The 13,791-nt window shown below is 50.1% G+C and overlaps 1 protein-coding gene across 7 annotated transcripts in view; it reads left to right on the plus strand.

Annotated features, from left to right (window-relative positions):
- NT5C2 (5'-nucleotidase, cytosolic II) overlaps window positions 1–10,842 on the plus strand; it is a 60,885-nt gene extending 50,043 nt beyond the window's left edge. For 6 of the 7 annotated variants that reach the window (XM_039553925.1, XM_019292332.3, XM_019292323.3 and 3 more), the window contains 13 exons: window positions 86–143; window positions 1,407–1,500; window positions 2,515–2,568; window positions 3,710–3,793; window positions 4,524–4,565; window positions 5,722–5,829; window positions 6,151–6,217; window positions 6,810–6,980; window positions 7,408–7,518; window positions 7,843–7,894; window positions 8,132–8,192; window positions 8,719–8,895; window positions 9,106–10,842. In XM_039553925.1, the coding sequence (XP_039409859.1) occupies window positions 86–143; window positions 1,407–1,500; window positions 2,515–2,568; window positions 3,710–3,793; window positions 4,524–4,565; window positions 5,722–5,829; window positions 6,151–6,217; window positions 6,810–6,980; window positions 7,408–7,518; window positions 7,843–7,894; window positions 8,132–8,192; window positions 8,719–8,895; window positions 9,106–9,357 (1,331 nt within the window). In that variant the 3' untranslated portion in view covers window positions 9,358–10,842. The remainder of the gene's footprint in view (window positions 1–85; window positions 144–1,406; window positions 1,501–2,514; window positions 2,569–3,709; window positions 3,794–4,523; window positions 4,566–5,721; window positions 5,830–6,150; window positions 6,218–6,809; window positions 6,981–7,407; window positions 7,519–7,842; window positions 7,895–8,131; window positions 8,193–8,718; window positions 8,896–9,105) is intronic. The other variant, XM_019292328.3, reaches the window with a different exon arrangement.
- The last annotated feature ends 2,949 nt before the right edge of the window (window positions 10,843–13,791 follow it).

Genomic DNA, 13,791 nt, shown 5'->3' on the forward strand with positions numbered 1-13,791 from the left:
CTTTCTTCCTTTGGGCACAAGGCCCAGAGTTAGGTGGCTGTATGATGTTGTCCTTGTGTTATAATCTCCCTCTCTTTCCTTGCAGAGACCTACCTGCTGGCTTGCCTGGTGGATTTCTTTACTAACTGTGACCGGTACACGAGGTTTGTATTCCCTCCGCTTTGAGGTGTTGATGGAACAGTAAGATTGTTATTATATTATACAGGAGCAATACAGCACAGATGGAGCTGCTCTTAATATCAGTGGAGGCCCCTCAAGTGGTTTTGGTGGGGGAAGGCTCAGGCCTCCTGTAATTTAGTGGTGATGAGTTGATCTGTGTGTACAGTGGAGGCTGGCTATGAAGGTTTCCTTCACAGAGTACATAAGTACCAACATACTGACTGACACTGGTATTTGGGGCAGCTTCTAGGACTGCTGACTTTTTACAGCATGGTCACAGGCACCACTCAGTTCATTTTGAACCTGTGTCCATTGGAGCCATGTCTGAACTGGTAACTGAAAGGCTGAATTTCCTCAGATGGTTACCACAAGTGCTTCATGTTGTAATAAAGAACATTGCACACTTAGAGGTGAAGTGCTCAGTGTGGTGTAAGAGGCTGTTTGTGCAGCATGAGTACTTACCTTGCTGTCAAAAATGTATAAGCATAAAACAAGCTGTGGTTTGAACTGGCAGATGTGAATGCTGCTGTGCTGCTTATCACCTCATGTGATGGGTCGTCTTTGCATATGTGTGAGTAGAAGGCAAAGGTTTAATGGGATTTCACGTGGGAGTGGAGGGACACTCTATGCAGGCAGTCCATCAGGTGAAGTACCTTTTCTCAGGAGAGGCATGATGATTGCTGTCATAATAAATACAGGTCTGTGTAATCTTTCTTGATTTCTTCTGATGCAAGCTGTCATGGCTGTCTCAAAGATACCTCCAGAGTACATTTTAATTTCTAATGTTAACTCTAAGTGTGCAACATAGAAGCAGTTCCTCCTCTCAGCAGCATTACATTTAGTTGATTTCCATGACATTCCCTTCTCTAGTGCTGGAAAGAGGGAGAAAGGACACCACTCTGTTTATTCCCTCAGTACTATTCATCTTCTGTAAAATGCTGCAAACTGCATTTTTGCAGTTTTCTGCAGACTTTTTACCTTCTTGTAATACTGTGGGTGAGAAGTAAGAGTTACAGTTGCAGAAAGCTGTGGTACTGCTGTGGAGGCGCAGACATTCCTGGGTAGCACGCAGCTCCTGTTAAACTCCGGTTACTTCTTTCAAGTCTGAGCTTCAGTAAAGTAGTAGATAAGAAACCATGATGGCAGGATGAAAACACAAGCTCCAAACAGCATTTTGAACTTGCTCCTTAGTGTGTTTCTTACCTGCTGTGACTGTATGCTAAAATCTCTCTTCTGTCTCTTCACAGCTGTGAAACGGGGTTTAAGGATGGAGACCTCTTCATGTCCTTCAGGAGTATGTTCCAGGATGTCAGAGATGCTGTTGACTGGGTTCATTACAAGGTGACTGCAAGGACTCCTTGGGACATGTATGGTTGTAACTGGGTGAGAGGGGCTGGTTTGTAACTCCTGAGTTCAGATGTTCTCTGCCTCCTCTGGGCAAGGGCCCTGCTTTGCCGCCTAGTGAGCAAATCATAGATTGCAGTTGTTTGGGAGTAAGTCAAGATTTAAACTGCCCTCTTAGTATGGGAACATATCTGGCTTGGCTTCCTATTCCTTTTTCTTGTGCCCAGATTCCATTTTTGTACTGTAATTCATGGGTTTTAGAGCGTGATGCCATGAGGGTATTTGCACTTCAAGTCCACAACTTGAACATTGTCCTAATTATTAAAGCAGTATTCTACTGCAAATTGTTTTCATTGGCACTATCCTATGTCATTAAAAAGTACCTGCATTAAAGAGAGAAATACATCAGCTGTTCTCTAATTAGAGAGCAGCATTTCATCTTCTGCACACTCTTGTGAACAAATTCAGAATATAATTTTGTGAGCATTAACATATGGTTAAAGACCTGATTTTCTTGTTCTCCCTCATTCAAGCAGTCTGTTGGGTGGGATGGAGAACCATCACAGGAGAACTCTGCTCACAGTTGTACTTGTGGTGGTCTATTTACCCATGCAGAAGTCAGGAATCTATTTTTCTTTCCTTATGCAGTGTTGTGTGATACATGTTGGAGTTGGCCTTTGACTAAAGCATTATGGTCAGTGTTGGAGACAGGTCATTAACTGTCTTGTTTGGTATGGCAAATCTATTTTTTGTTTGTTTCTATTGTATTCCCTTCTGAAAGGGTTAAAATGCTGTTGAAGTGGATTATTTACCATGGTGAGGGAATCGATGGATCACAGAGTTTGTGATGGTCCCTGCTACTCAAAGCCTCTCATCTCTAGAGTCACTGGTTCAGATTCGCCCTGGTTTGTACTTTCACAGCATTTTAAAGTGTGAAAGTTGGCATTACTTTGTTGTCCCTTACATCATAAGTTTCCATGACCTCACTGGGTTCTGTTGTTTCTATTTCAGGGATCGCTTAAGGAAAAGACCCTTGAGAATCTGGAGAAGTATGTGGTGAAAGATGTAAGTGTGAAGTTACTTTCCTTGTGCTATGTGACATTCAGTACTGACTTAAGCAGGCAAGAAATAAACATGCCGATTTGTTTCACTAAATCACAAAACAGATAAGGCTGTGATTTCTATTGTAATAACCAAAGACGAAGTGGAAAGTTCAGACACAGCCTTTATTCTGAGCCAGTGACCCACGTGATTTCATATTGATGTGCACAGTTTTTTACATAAAATATAAAAGCCAGAGGAAATGTTATCCAGGTGAACACACTGGCAAAGCTCATGCTGTTTCTTTCAGTGGTGAAAGCAACTGTGTTCGCTGCCCATGTTTTTCTGCCCAAGCAATCCTCTCTTTAAAATGCAACAGTTGAGCGTCTTTTTAGCCACAGGTATTCTTCTGCCACCCAACAGAAAAGCTACGCTTAGCCATGAGGGACTGAGGGAAAGATCCTGAAAGACTCACCAATGTCTAGTCTCTTGATAAACCCAAAATGTGTGTTCAGCACATCTAATTGAGCAAGCTCCAGTGGTTCCCTTACTCCTGCCACCTCTGCAGTGTGCAAGGCCCCTCTGGACCACTTTTGGAATAAGTATTTTTTTAGTTTAGATGTGCTCTGTGGTAGATTATCACTTTAAAGCAGTAAACCTTGTTTCTAGTTACATGCCTACAGAATTCTTAGGTAACTGTTCAGTGAGGTAATCAGCTATTTTGGCAGTGGACTGAGATTTCAGATTCAATAAAAATAGCCCCAGGAATAAATTCTCCCTAATTTGAGGTTGGAATTATAATGCGTTCCAACTTGTGGCTCATGAGCTCAGATTTCACCTGCCTCTGGGCCCATTTCGGGAACGGACTTGGAGCTGGAGCAGATCGGTGGGAGCAGCACAGGGTGCCTGGCACTGTGGTTGGCAAAGGCACCGCAGCCCTGCTGAGCCCTTCCCCCTCGCCTTCCTCCCCTGGGCTGTGCTCTGGAGGGGTTCCCTGGATGGACCAGCAGCTTTCCTGGCTCTGGCCAGTGCACAACACGTGAGTTTGCTTGCTCGATGGTTTGATTTGCTTTTTTTTTTTTGTCTGGTGGGGTCATAGTTGAGTGTTTTTCCCATGATGAATGTCTGTAACTTTTGTGTGTGACTTGTTCCCCTTGGCTTCCAGGGGAAGCTGCCACTGCTGCTCAGCCGCATGAATGAAGTGGGGAAGGTGTTTCTCGTCACGAACAGTGACTATAAATACACAGACGTAAGTGCTGCTTGAATTGTTGGGAATCATGGAGTAAGCATAAGCCAGCCATTTGGATGGGTTTTGATGGGACATGTTCTGGTGGAGAATCGTGTGTTTTCTAACCTACGTGTAGGATGGGTTAGTGGTGGATGCAGATTAACTCTTGAGTCACCTTTTGTAATCCTGGTTCTGGCACTGAGCTAGGTCTGGCTTAAGTCCCTCTGTGCCTCACTCAGTTCCTCAGCAATTAAAGGGCTGAAAGGGAAAGTGATATTCAGTTTTGGATTTTAGCATCCTTTAAAATGCAGACTTTCCCTTTCAAGTGAGATAGTCTGAGTACAGACAGGTCACCAAACCAAGGTCCTGGAGAGGTCTGAGACCCAGAAAGGGCTGTCTGCTAAGCTGAGAAATAAACACAGTTACTTCCATCTCCAGGTGAATGTCAGGATGTTGCAATACTGCTGATCTAAAGATTTATATACCATTTTAAAGCATTGCAAGATACACCTGAGGCAGTGTGCAGTTTTCTGAGGAAACTGTGTTATTTGATTTTAAAAACTACTGGTTGGATTCCTGTCACTGTCCTGTTCCATTCATTTTGTCTCCAAATCTTAGGCTGACCTCTGTGTAAATTCTGAAAATAAAGTTCTGCAATCTAAAGAGATAAAATCAGAAAAGTATGCTTTTATAAACTACACAAATGCATGTTTAAAAGCACATATTTGAATACTTTCTTTCTCTCTTTTAGAAAATTATGACTTACTTGTTTGACTTTCCACATGGACCAAAGGTATGTGAATTCTAGACTGCAGTTGCAATAGACACTGATGTGCCTAATTATCTGTGTAGCTGGAAAGCTTTTTAATCCTGCTTCATCGACTGCATGGGATTAGTTGCTTTAATCTGGTTAAAATACACTTGCTGTTTTGTGTCCTGTTTGAATGGGATCAAAGCAAATACAATATAACAAAGAGAAAAGGGGCATCATCTGGTCTCAAATGATAATCTGTGTTAATGATAACATTATTTCAGTGATAAAACATTTCAACTGTGGCGTTTTGTAGCCAGGTTTCTTAGAAATAATGCACAATGGTTTAGATGTTGTTAAAAAAAGCCATGATGGAAAGGAAATTGTTGTATAAAACAGCAGAAACATTTAGGGCTGATCATGCCTTAATTATCATAACTCTAAAAGTTTCAGTCATGCTTTTTTTTTTGGTTTTCTGAGGTCAAAACTCAGCCCTGCAACTTTTGGAGAAAGGCTTATGATACAAATTTGTACTGTTCTTTCAGTCTCCCAGTGAGAGGCTATCTCATGCTCAAAAGATGTGTTCTCACACTGCTTTAAAGGCAGAAGGCAGCCAAGGGAGAAATTTTGAGAGCATAGAAACTCACCACAACTGATAGCTAAAGAAGCCCCTTGCTGTGGTCTTGATCTCACAAAGTGCAGAAACATGGAGCAGAAAGGGCTCAATATCCTTTGGGCAGGGCTGTGATTCAAAGCCATGCTCTGTGAAATAGAGTCCAGGCATTCTCCCACTCCTGGCAAAAGTACCAGCATGGCCTTGTAAGCTGAAGCCGTGGAGTTGCATGTGTCTGGATCTGCACGGGATGTCACCTTCAGGAACAGTGGTAGGGTGTCATTTACAGCATCTTTATACATGGCAGCTGTGCCCTGACAGGGATGTTCAGTGCTGTTCTCCTGTCTCACACCATGTCCTCAGCCCCCACTGCTAGGCTGGGATGGGATGGGCTTATGGCAAAAGGGGAGTGCTTTAGGAGATGGTGCTGGCACCCCAGTACTGTCCCACAGGAGGCATGAGCTAAGGGATTTTGATGGACCAGCACTGTCACGAGGTTATGGCTATGGACAGTGACACTCCAGTTAAACTCCCTGTGGTTTTTTGTGTCGTGCCTGATTCTGGGGTTTGTTTTTGCCTTTGTAGCCTGGGAGTGCCCATCGGCCATGGCAGTCCTACTTTGACCTGATCCTGGTGGATGCACGGAAACCCCTCTTCTTTGGGGAAGGCACCGTATTGCGGCAGGTGGACACGGTGAGTGGTCAGTGGAGGGTACGCCATGGCTGGAAGGCCTCCTGCACCTCCTGTATGGCATCTCTCAGTGACAATGGTCAATGCAGTGTTTAGGCAGGACCTACCCTAGAGGCTGTGGGCTGGAGTCTCCTCTTAGTGATTCCTGAGCAACCCCATCACCTCAAGGCTTTGCTGGCTTCCCTAACATACTGCAGGTGGCAGGAAAGCCACCTATGGGCTGCTTGGGAGTGAGACAGACAGACAGACAAAGAGTGAAGTATCACTATAGAAAAGATCCAGGCCATCAGCTGTTCAGCACTAACACAACACCTCCTTCCACAGGTGACCGGGAAGCTGAAGATTGGTACCTACACTGGCCCGCTGCAGCACGGCATTGTGTACTCGGGAGGTGAGGCAGGAGCCCTTCTTGTTCTGTGGAGCGGCTCTGACGTGGCCTTCAGCCACTCCAGCTGTGAGAGGACTTGTGCCAGGCAAGGTTGTGCTTCCCAAAGCACATTGTTTTGTGCTCTCTGCACACTGCACCAGAAGCTCTCCATGATTAGAACTGCACAATGCAGGGACAAGATGGACCTGTTCCTCCTCAAATGTCCTTTTCTTCCTTGCCAGGGAGGGTCTGGAAAATCCCTGCAGGGCTTGTGGTGGCTGCAGCTGGCCCACAGCAGTGTCCCCAGCTGTACTTAAAGGTGCTGCCACCAGCATGACCATGCTTGGAAGGTTCTGCCAAGCCAGGGAAGGGCAGGGGGTGGATACAGAGCTGTCTGTGACACCCAGGGCTCCATTACTCTCACATGGGGTGGGAGGCAGCATGGCCTCTGTTGCTGTCATTCATGTAGGGGTGTGTATGGGCAAAGCTGCTCCTGGGTGAACTCCCAGGCAGGTGAGCAGTGTCCAGGGCAGCCATGGTCAGTCAGTAGAGGTTTCTGGGAGGAAAACGCACCTGTTTTGGCTCACTGTTCTGAGCCATGCCATTCTTCTCTCAGGCTCTTCGGACACGGTCTGTGACCTGCTGGGGGCCAAAGGGAAGGATATCTTGTACATCGGAGACCATATCTTTGGAGACATCCTCAAATCCAAGAAACGCCAGGGCTGGCGGACCTTCCTGGTGATCCCCGAGCTGGCGCAGGAGCTGCACGTCTGGACAGACAAAAGCGGTCAGGAGCCGGGCAAGCCCCTGGCCAGGCTTTGCTCTTGCTTGTCTGATGCTGCACCCCTGAGATCGCCAGGGCTTAGGGGTGCGGGGGAGAGATCACCCTGGCTTGCCACTTCTCCTTTTGGCCCTTTTCCCTGGGTCTGGATGCTCGTGGCAGGAGCTGGGGTGCCTCTCTGTGGGCTGGCCTTGGGGTCCCAGGCCTTTCCTGTGCTCTTTCCCAGGGGCTTTTGTGTGTAATCAGCCAAGTGCTGCCCTGGCCACGGGAGAAGCTGCAGCTGGGTGGGGTTGAGTTGTTCCTCATCCATAACCCCAGAACATCCTGCCCCTCTGCATATATGGAGCCGTGGCTTCTATGTTAAAAAAATTCTGACAAGACCTGGGTTATTCTCCCTGTAATGCCTGAGCCATGACTGCTCTCCCATCTGCAGGGAGTCCCTATTCACCAGCTGCTTCCTCCTCGTTCCTCCCACTCCCTCTGCTGCTCTGCCGCCAAAGTGCTGTGTGTTTCCCATCCTCCAGCGCTCCTGCTTTTCTCCCAGGTTTGCCCTTTGGTGTGTAAATAGGGCTGGGGGTTATGCAAGGTGCCCCATGGCTGGTTGGAAGGTTTTGGTGAGAGCTGCAAAGGTTCAGCCTCGAAAACAAAAGGGCCAACCAGAAACCAAGCCCAAAGTTCTGCCCATGGCACAGAGTGTGATTGACCCCTCTCCCTGCCCGGAGGCCATGAGGTGCCTCCAGTGTCCCTGCTCCAGTGTCCGTCCGCTGCCATGTGAGGGGAGCGGGCAGGGGAGTGGGTTCACTTTCAGCCCTTTTCATTTCAACAGTTTAAACTTACCCTTTTCCCCTTTCTTTTCTGGATTTTCCAGCCCTTTTTGAAGAGCTGCAGAGTCTGGACATTTTCTTGGCTGAGCTGTACAAGTGAGTGTTCAAACAGTGACAACTTTCCTGCTGCCTCTCCTGGCTAATGAGCAGCAATGACAAAACCTTGGGGTTGGGTTAGTGGCACTGCTGCTGGAGCTTTGACTCAGGCCTGGGCTCTGCCCACAAGACCAACCTTCCCCTCCAGACCAGCCTCCCTCCCCCAAGCCCCATCCCACAGCATCTGGTTCTGAAAGACTTTTCACACCATGTATTTACCTTCTCGCCTGTAACTAGGCATCTGGACAGTAGCAGCAATGAACGCCCTGACATCAGCTCCATCCAGAGACGCATTAAGGTACCAATCATCAAAATCCCTTTTCATCCTTTTGGATCCCAAAGGGCTTAACAACCCAACCCCACTGCTCAGTCCTGAAATGCTTTGCTCTGCCTTTGGGTGGGCACAGCAGGCTTGGCAAAGCCACTTCGTCTCAACTCACTGGTGTCACTGGCACTCCTGAAAGGCAGCCTGGTCTGGAATAGGGTCCCCTTCCCCATGCCCACAGCAGCACTGGCTGAGGGTGCTCACTGCTGCAGCATGTGGTACTGGCACACAGAGGCTCAGAGGGGCTGTAGCCTCTGGTTCAGCCAGCCCTGGGGTGCCAGCCTAGAACAGTGCTGGCCCTGAGCCTGCTGCCACCTTCCTTTGTTACCTGGGGCTCAGCTGTGCCCTGATGCCACGGGATACAAGCACAGAAAGCCTTGCTGGAGATCCTTGCAGGTCTCATGTAGCCCCCAGCCCTCAGGGCGCTCCACCTCAGTGTTGTCATGGCTCTGAGGTGCTGCCTGCCTGGCCCAGGATCTAAGCTGCCCTTTCCTCATAGAAAGTGACCCACGACATGGATATGTGCTACGGGATGATGGGGAGCCTCTTCCGCAGTGGCTCTCGGCAGACGCTGTTTGCCAGCCAGGTGATGCGCTACGCTGACCTCTATGCAGCCTCCTTCATCAACCTCCTCTACTACCCCTTCAGCTACCTCTTCAGAGCTGCCCACGTCCTGGTGAGTTGCAATCCCAGGGAGGTGGGCAGGGCTCCCAAAGGTGCCCATGCTTGTGTCCGTTATCACTTCCACAGGACACAACAGCACCTTGGAGGGTTGGGTGGCATTTGATAGATCGTAGACCAAACGGTTGCATTCTGGGGTTTGCTCTCCATGTGTCTCAGGGACTGGGACACCTCTTGTCACTTCCTCTCTCTGTTCCACATGCAGATGCCACACGAGTCCACAGTAGAGCACACGCACGTTGACATCAATGAGAAGGAGTCGCCGATGGCCACACGCAATCGCACCTCGGTGGATTTCAAAGATTCTGACTACAAGCGGCACCAATTGACCCGTTCCATCAGTGAGATCAAACCACCCAACCTCTTCCCTCAGGCACCTCAGGAAATCACACATTGCCACGATGAAGATGATGATGAGGAAGAGGAAGAGGAGGAAGAAGAGGAGGAAGAGGAATAAGAAGGAAAAAACAAAGTATTTCTGAAGATAAACCATGACTCTTAGCAGTGATCAGGAATGGATTCTGTTGTTGGGGCCCTTGGGGTGATGGGTTGGGGGGTGTGATTCTTGCAAAGGCACATTTTGAAAGTATTTGGAAACTTCTAACAAATTAACACTAATTAGGAGGAGACCCTTGTTTTCAGTTTTGCAGACGGTTCAAAAAGCTGATGGATTCTACCTGGGTGGTGCATTCAGATTGGACTGCCCACCTGTGCTGTCACGCTACTCCCATTACATTTCGGGATGCTGCATGGTTCTCCCTTTCCCATCATGTGTTGCATTTGGTTTCCATTTGAACAGTTTCCTATGAACGGTTTTTGGCATTTGTTACATTCTCTGTGGAGACAGAAGGGATGTGCTGAGCCCTGCAGGAGACAAAATTATCCAAATCCTGCTGCCTGTTAGGTTGCTGCCTTTAACCCTCTGCTCCTGGGTTACATAATCCCCCCCTTCACATGTTAGCCAGGGTGTTGCTGTGCCTTCCAGCACCCCGTTTACCTTCTGTTGGTGTGAGTTTCTCTGTGTAAGTGGTTTGACTCCTCCAGCCATCGTGGATGACAGTGAGATTCCAGCTCTTGCACATCTGCTGCCATATATGTTTCACCTGTAGCTGCTCGTTATCCTCTCCCAGTGTCTCCAAGCTCAGCATCAGCATGTGATGCATGATTTCCAGGGCATTTCTCAAAACAGCTGAGCTGCACACTGTTCTCAACTCCTCCAGTTTCAGCAGTAAATATTAACCCAGGAGCTTGAAGCTGTTGCTTTAGCATTAACATTAGTCACTCTGTGTTCCTCCTGACCTTTCTGTCCTCTCAACTTTAAGTGAAGCATCCCAAAACCAACCCCAGCCACCATGGGGAGTGAAAGGGCCTGTTGTGCCAGGGTGCTGCGGGCCACATGGGCCTGCCCTAAACTAGGAAACAGCACATGCCACAGGGCCAGCCCCACGGGGGGAGCCGGGAAGCTCCCAGCCGTCCGGCAGCTGCCCTGGTCTTTGGTCTGGTGCGGAGCAAGCGGAGCCTCATCGCTGGCTGTGGTGGGCAAGGCTGCGTCCCTGGCCAAGGAGCGTGATGGCTGCTGCGTGGGGACCGGGGGGTGTGCCCTCATGGATGGGCAAGTAGTCCTTGTGCCTGAAAGCCAGCCCAGGGAAGGCACGGAGCTGGCACACAGCTGGGCAGCAGTGCCCTGTGGTTTTCCTCTGAGTCATAGGTGCAGCCTCCCTTACTCCAGCCTCTGCCGTTCGCTGCAAAGGGATTACAACGAGGGCCCTCTTGTAATGAATTTGACTGTTTCAGTACCATAAACTCATTTAATTTCTTTTTTCATTTTAAAGTACCTTAGTAGAAAATAAAATAAGAAAAACCACACCACCACCATCTGAGCAGCAAAATGCTGCTCTAGTGGCAGTTGTTCAAGTCAATAAATGATGATGTTTCTAAGAAATGCCTGGTGTTTTGTGGTGTGTTGCTGAGATGATGAGGGCTGTGCTGGAATTGGTGGGAAGAGGTCTATGGGGTCCCAGCAGGATGGGTGACTGAGGAAGAGTGAGAGCACCTTTGGGAACTGGTCATGTAAAGCACTGAGGAGCAATGGCAGTGGATCTTGCTGTAAGGGCACACCTGGTCCTCACATTGCCCCCAGAAGCAATGGTGGGTCACGAGGCTTTTGTTATCACCTTCTGCATCAGCCAGGAAAGCATGGGGAGGGCAGAGAAACATTTTGGCTTGGACACAGAGAGTGAGGAGGGGCTTTTCCATGGTGGGAAGGGCAACATCCCCACACTGCCACTGCCTCCTGTGTCTTGCCAGGGCTGTTCTCCACAGGCATTACCAAGGACCACTTCCTGCCCCTTCACCCCTGCAAGACACGTGCTCAGGGTGGCACCAGGGCACAGCACAGCCTGTGCTCACCAGGAGCTGTAAACTCACTTAAATAGACAAGAATACCCAGGGAAGGCCAGTGCTGCCACACAGCCACACAAGGCTGCGCCCAGCTAAGACAGGCAGCCTCGGGCACTGCTGAGCTCAACTCCCCTTACAAACAAAACTCCAAACTACAAACAAAAGCAGACCTGAGGAGGTTCCCCCATCAGCACCACCACAGAAGGATGTTCAGTACCAGGGCCCAAAGTGCCAGACAGAAAAGCAACACTAAACGGCAACAGCTGGTGGCCAACACTCGACACCTGACAAGGGATTGCTGAAAACTCCAGAACACTGGGACCCTGACACCTCAGTTTTGGGGTCTGCAGAGGAGCTAACGTACCCACAGTGAGGCTGGCTGCAGGAAGGATTCCCGGGAGCTGTTCCCGAGCCCTTTCACCAAAGGCCATGCTGGGCTCTGCTATGTTTAAACTTTGTTTCTCCAAGTATAGCTACTTGAATTTTTAAAGCTTTAGCTCAGCAGCTCGGGGAGGCATGTGGCTGCAGGAAGGGAGGTCTGGGGAGCTCCATGCATTCCTCCTTCCCAACCGGTCACCACAAATAGCTCACTCCCAGCCCAGGGCTATTTCTGACTGAGATGGGGAGAAGAGTCTTCAAGGCTAGAGCAATGGAAAGTATTTGACCCTCACTTCATGGTGGGAAAATGTCAGGCAAAGCCTGACAGACACACAGGCACTGCCCAGCCTTGTACGATCCTGTCCATCCTGTGCTGGCTCCACCAAGAAGTTGTGGTAACCCATGGAGCAAGAGCCAGGGTGATGCTTCTTGCCCCGGCTGGCACTGGGGACATGATCACAGCCCAAGTTTCCCTGCCCACACCTTCCTCAGGCAGCTGCCCATGGCTCATCTGCACCAGCTGCCCCTTTCCAGAAGCTGGTGGCCTGGCAGTACCTGTGTCTCCAATCACTCTGCAGAGCTTCAGGAAAAGTTCCTGCTGCTCTCCCTACAACCTGTCCCCCAGCCCAGGACAGACATGCTTTGCTTTTGCCCACCAGCTGTATTCTCTCCTGCAGCAAAAACCTGGTGGAGGCAAGGAGGACGCATGGAGGGAACAGGCCTCACCCCCTGCCCTGAGCTCTCACTGACCTGATTTCTGGCTTCTCTCACTTTCTCCACCACCTCACATCCAACTCCCCTGCTCCGCAGAGCTGGAGGGGGCTCACAGGGGCTGCACCAACCAAACCCTACCAGGAACAGGAGCCCGAGGCTCACTGCCCTTAGCCACAGTGCTGCAGACATCGTGTGTTGGGCACTGCTGCTTCTGGCCAGGTCACAGTCATCAGAGCTGCTCCCAGCTCCTCTTCCTTTATGCCACCTCCTCACTCAGCAGAGCGAGGCCCAGCTGCAGCTCGGTATCAGGATGTGCCCGACCATGATGGAGGGCGCAAAGCCCTGTGCCAGTCCCTGAGCAGCAGCCGTTCCAACCTCTGGCCTGAAGCCCCAGCATGGCAAACATGGATAAAGCAATTCCGTAATGGCAGAGCCACTGGTCCACCCTGGCCTTGCACAAGGGTGCTTTCCTACACGAGACCAGCCTTGGAGGCCACTGGGCTGCAGAGCCTGGCCATGGCAGGAGGTACTGCTGGAGCCTTGAGGACACAGAGCCCTGGCTACAGCTCCCGCCCTGCTGCTGCAGTGTAGCCTGGACTTGAGCAGCCAAAACCCATCCCATCTCCCTGAAGGGATCTAGCCTCTTACACCCTCCCTTCCAGAAGTCCTGGGCTCTCTCTATCCTGCTCCTCCTTCCTGCTGCTAATTACCACCAGAGCCAGCCCCAAAGTTGGCCTCCACATTAATTCTACTTACGTCGTGCATGCAGCATCCCACCATCCTCCACCAGCTGCCAGGGACAGGCACAGACAGGGGAGCAGGAGTCCTCAAGGACCTGCCACTCTATCCTGTTGGTACATCATGAAGGAGTGAGGCCCAGAGGAATGGAGCCATCCTGCAGCACAGAAGCAGGGACAGAGGCTGCACTGGGTGCAGCAAAAATCCCCCACAAGGTTTGAGCAGCTGCTGCCCAATTTGCTAACCCAGGGATTGGCAGCTCAAGACCTGAGCACAGAGGAAAGCCCGCTGCAAGGAGAGCAGCTGGGTGAAACAGCTGCAAGGAGGAGAGTGGCTGAGGGATGGCATAAACACAATATGGGCACATGGCAGGGCTGTATCTGACACACAGGAAAGGGGCTGCTCCTCCACCAGTGTGAGCTGGAAGTGATGGTGGGCAAGGGACTAAGCACAGGCTCGCTCTCCTGCTCAGAAATGCCTGTGTTGCTGCAGGCTCCACACAGCTCCACTGCCGAAGTCCCAACATGAGGAGAGAAAGCAGCAGCACCCAAGTGCAGGGGGATGGACCAACTCACTCCACCAGCTGCTCCTGTCCCACGGAGTCACCGTCGTCCCCAGCCACATCCCTCACTGGTGACCCCCAGTTACGCCCTGCCCGGCA

Source organism: Corvus cornix, chromosome 6, assembly GCF_000738735.6.
Source record: "Corvus cornix cornix isolate S_Up_H32 chromosome 6, ASM73873v5, whole genome shotgun sequence".
NCBI classification, from domain to species: Eukaryota; Metazoa; Chordata; class Aves; order Passeriformes; family Corvidae; genus Corvus; species Corvus cornix.